The sequence below is a fragment of the Cydia splendana genome, chromosome 9, assembly GCF_910591565.1.
Source record: "Cydia splendana chromosome 9, ilCydSple1.2, whole genome shotgun sequence".
In the NCBI taxonomy this organism is placed as follows: Eukaryota; Metazoa; Arthropoda; class Insecta; order Lepidoptera; family Tortricidae; genus Cydia; species Cydia splendana.
This window is the reverse complement of record NC_085968.1, coordinates 12,699,843-12,704,466: the sequence shown is the minus strand read 5'-3', so window position 1 is coordinate 12,704,466 and position 4,624 is coordinate 12,699,843. Positions and strand designations below refer to the sequence as shown.

General features: G+C 39.7%; 1 protein-coding gene across 1 annotated transcript; it reads left to right on the top strand.

Annotated features, from left to right (window-relative positions):
* The first annotated feature begins 391 nt into the window (after positions 1-391).
* On the top strand, positions 392-1,163 carry LOC134793927 (uncharacterized). The gene is made up of 2 exons (XM_063765642.1): positions 392-1,066; positions 1,110-1,163. Exons 1-2 carry the CDS (start codon positions 392-394, stop codon positions 1,161-1,163), a joined length of 729 nt encoding a protein of 242 aa, XP_063621712.1.
* Positions 1,164-4,624: the final 3,461 nt, after the last annotated feature.

The window sequence follows — 4,624 nt, the reverse complement described above, 5'->3', positions numbered from 1 at the left end:
GTAATGGATACCCGAAAGAGTTTACAATTGAAATGGCACACGACAGAATGATTGCGCTTTTTATAGCGAGGTGTTGTGTTACTCCTACAAATGATTGCCTACTGGGAATTTTATTTAGGGTATTGTTTATACGTGTGAGTTTAATTGTATGGTCCTATTTAGATGATATTATTATCCTATCAGGGAATGAAAGCCAGGTTGATAGGAGGAATATTGGATAAGAGATACTTACATCATAAAAAGAGAATATTTTAAGGACGCGATTATGCAATTGGAAGGCTAATCGAGATCCTCGATCGTGATGATGTTTTAGTTTAGATAATGATAAGTATATTATAATTTGAAGTATGACATAGGTCTGTACCTATTGGCCTGGCTTAAGTAAATATATATGTACTTAGCGCTGCAGGTGGCTGTGGTGTGCTGCGACCTCTCGCGCGCGTTCGATACCGCCGACCACCGCCTTATCGCGCGCAAACTAGGGCACTACGGTGTTCGTGGGCCTGCACTAGCATTACTTATGTCTTTTATGTCCGATAGATGCCAAGTGGTCGTAGGTGATGGCGGTCGCGTTCGGTCGGAGGAAATGAAATGCCTACTCGGGGTACCTCAAGGCTCGTGCCTCTCGAATACCCTATTCAGCATTCTCCTCAATGACCTCCCACAGGTCATAAAAGGCCCCAACATTTACATGTATGCTGATGACGTGACAGCTGTCGTCACAGGCGCATCCCACGAACAATTGGAGACAAACGTCAACAGTACCCTTCACCAACTGAGCCAATGGTTTAACGCGAACGGGTTGGCCCTCAACAAAAGCAAGACTTTTTGGATGAAATTTAGGCTTAACGGTCACGTGATCCAACCATCGACGGTGTGCGCCGGTGACGACGCTGTCCAGCAGGTAACCGACACAAAACTTTTGGGTTTCACTATAGACAGCGGGCTACGGTGGGACGCGCATATCGACCAGCTGTGCGCCAAGCTGGGGAGCGCGTGCTACGCGCTGAAGCGCCTCGCTAGTACTGCGACCAGAGATGTCGTCAGGAGCTGCTACTTTGCCACAGTACACGCGTATATCACGTACGGTACCGAACTTTGGGCTACAGCAGCAGACTGGCATAGAGTATTTGTACTCCAGAAGCGAGCTGTTCGGGCAATAGCAGGGGTCCCTGACGATGTCTCTGCTCGCGAGTACTTTCGACAATTTAGCATACTGACACTTCCATCTTTATTAATCCAAAATGTGGCAATATTTACGCACAATAATAGCAAAGAGTTTGCAACTAAATCAGCTAATACAAAATATAGTCTGCGTAGCAATAAAAACGCGGGACAGCTTGCCTCCGTGCCCCACAAGCTCGCGAAATCAAAACGGTCAGTCTACGTCCTCGGCCCTCTAATATACAGTAAGCTACCGGTCAGTATCAGGGATGCACCTTCCTCACATGTATTTAAAAATAAACTTAAAAAATGGCTCCTGCAGGCGCAATTTTATGATATAAATGAATTAGTAAATAATAAATAAATGTATGGAATATATTATTATGTACAAAATGTAATATCTACATTAATGTTAATGCTATTTATACACTAATAATGATATGTTAGCTTGATATAATGCTTTAAATGCAAATTTACAAACCGACTTGTAACGATGTTACTAATAAATATTTTCTTTTCTTTTCTTTTCTTTTCTTTACAATCTAGGCAGTAGGTACCGTGAGCAAAAATCGTTGGAGCGTTTGGCAACGCGGCCTCGTAAGCGGGAGGCATCAAAGTTTTCCCATTACGAAGCTCGCAGACATTAGCAGCCCTCTCGGGTTCATTAAAATTTGTCAGCTTGTCGCGCAGAGCCAACTTCCAAATGGATGTGGAAACTTTTCTAAGTGAAACTCGGCTGACGTAAAAAGTTCCTCAGATTTTGAGGCGTTTTTTTCGGCGCCATCAATTTCGCAGCCCGTCAAGAAGATTATTCGCACTCGTAATGCGGAAAAAAGAGTAATTTAAGTTTTCCAGGAGACTCGTTTTGTTGGAGTTATGATCTTTGTTTGAAACTTTGATTGATTTATGAATTTCTTCACTGTCTACCGGGGCGATTACGGGATCACCTAAGTTGCCGGATTCAAGATTAAATTGATGTGCAAGTCAAATTACTTACCTACCTTAACCTATAGGTACCTGTTTAGGTCTCTGTACAAGTTTACAATACACTCCATGAATCGCAAATAGGGCCCAATATAAAACTTATAGTTCTTCCAAATCTTAATCGTCCACAATCTGTTTCTAAGTGATATTAGGTAGGTACCTACCAGATTATTTTTGGTGACAAACAAGTCAAAGTCCCGCACGCAAGATGGTAATAAGCGGACACTAACAGAGTAGTAACTAGAGTCGCGAGCCCGTTGCCGACCATATAAAACTGCACAAGTGTAACGTTGCATGCAGTCCAAACGTATCAAACAAGTAATGCATATGAAGGAGTAAATAAAAATGTGAAGCGCCTGCCGTTTTGACGGCGGCAACGATTGACGCGGCGACCCGCCGTCCCGCCGACCAGTTCATTGTTCGGCTTTATGACAGAGGGGTTAAATGAAACCAGGAGTATCGCAGGGGTTGACATTGTGAACACAGATTCAGCTGGTTGCAGAATAACAAGCAAGTGTGGTGAAGTATTGACATCGATTAACATTGGTCATTCCAAGTTTTTATACCTATTTTGAATGTCTTGTAAATTACTCTTCACTTTTAAAAATGTCTTTAGATCGTTATTGTTTTACTGACTTCCATCAAATAGGTACCTATCTACTTAATTAGTTTTATAAGTTTTGTATTGCTGTTTAGTGTATCCTTTAATTAAATTGAAATATCTATAAGATTTATATTAGGTAGGTGCTCATATTTAGACTACAGGCGAGCCTTCTGATAGACGAACCTTTATTACTGATCAAAATATTTTTTTTTTCATAATGTGAGTGGTAATTTTACTTCGTAATTTACAATGTTCTAATTTCATTTTATTTAAATTGTCGGGACACTCGGGACATCATAAATGATTATGAATTATCATTCGCCGTTTACTGCATTGTAATTTCTCCCCTGAGCCTCTACCATCAGTTTTAACATTGACATAACGCTCACGTCTACGTAATTTACTTTCTGTACATCTCGCTTGCACTATTGCTCGCATATGCGAGTACGAGCGAGATGCATAGAAAGTAAGTTACGTAAACGTGAACGTTATGTCAATGTCAAAACTGGTGGTAGCCGTACTGACCTACTGTAACTTGTATCTTATGTCGCAAATCGAGATGGGGAAGCTGGGGATAGTTTAGCTTCAAATAACAGATGTAATTGTGTTCGAATGACTGAACTCGACCGGCTGGAAAAAATGTTGACGTAATTAACAAACTGCTGCTCTTTAAATAGTATATTTATATCGAATTACCTTGAACTATTAATTCGTATCAAAAGGAACATACTTATTAATTGTTTATTATAAGGAAATTTCAGTAACATAATTATCTGACTTGATGATGATAAAAATATGGATATTTATTTAGAATTTGCTACTATAAATAAATAAATAAAATAAATAAATAAATATTATAGGACATTTATACACAAATTGACTAAGCCCCACGGTAAGCTCAAGAAGGCTTGTGTTGTGGGTACTCAGACAACGATATATATAATATATAAATACTTAAATACATAGAAAACAACCATGACTCAGGAACAAATATCTGTATCATCATACAAATAAATGCCCTTACCAGGATTCGAACCCGGGACCATCGGCTTCATAGGCAGGGTCACTACCCACTAGGCCAGACCGGTCGTCAAAACTATAATTTGGCAATACGGTACGTCGTAGGATAAAAAATGTTTTGTGATTCAGGTTTTTTCGCGAATATGTAACTGGATATGTCAGAGAGGAAAGGAAACCCAAGGAAAAGGTAGATGGACTGTGTGAGAGATGATATGAAAAGAAAGCAGGTGAGTGATGAGATGACGAACGCTAGAGAGGTTTGGAGGAGAAAGACATGCTGATTGCTGGGCCGATCCCAAGTGATGGAAAAAGGGCAAGCGAATGATGATGATGTAACTATTTAAGTTCTTATTCGTCCCCAGGTCTTCGTACCTGTACAAACCCATACGTAGTCATGAAAATTAACAACTAACTTTAACTTATTAACTCACACAATTAAGTAATCACAATAAAATATCGCGTCGCGTTAGTTTATGTTAGGTAAATTACATCTTTTGTCATTCAGAACTAATCTGACGAAAATAGTTTTCTTTACGCTATCAAAATAATCGACACAATTGTCTAAGTCTAAAACGATTAAAGCTGGGGTTGAGTTATAATTAAAGTATCAGTGTCATATCAGCGTCGAGTTACACTCCGGGGGGTCGGTAGCGTTTACTTGTGGGGTTCACGCGAATACTTCCGTTATTTATTACAGTCTGTGGTAGATCATTGAGCAGAAAAAACCCTAGGTACAACATTAAAAAAGCATTTTAATGTTACTTAATCAACGTAAGGTAGACTTTCAAATGCTCGGCGCTGTTATCTTTAAGCTAACGTTATTAGCGATAGAAGTGACAACAAGGTGTCAAC

Bases quoted from the DNA above. Each gene is read 5' to 3' on its own strand.
- LOC134793927 (XM_063765642.1), top strand. From the start codon at position 392: ATGTACTTAGCGCTGCAGGTGGCTGTGGTGTGCTGCGACCTCTCGCGC. The intron at 1,067-1,109 runs GTACACGCGTAT...TTTGGGCTACAG, and splicing joins GGAGCTGCTACTTTGCCACA to CAGCAGACTGGCATAGAGTA.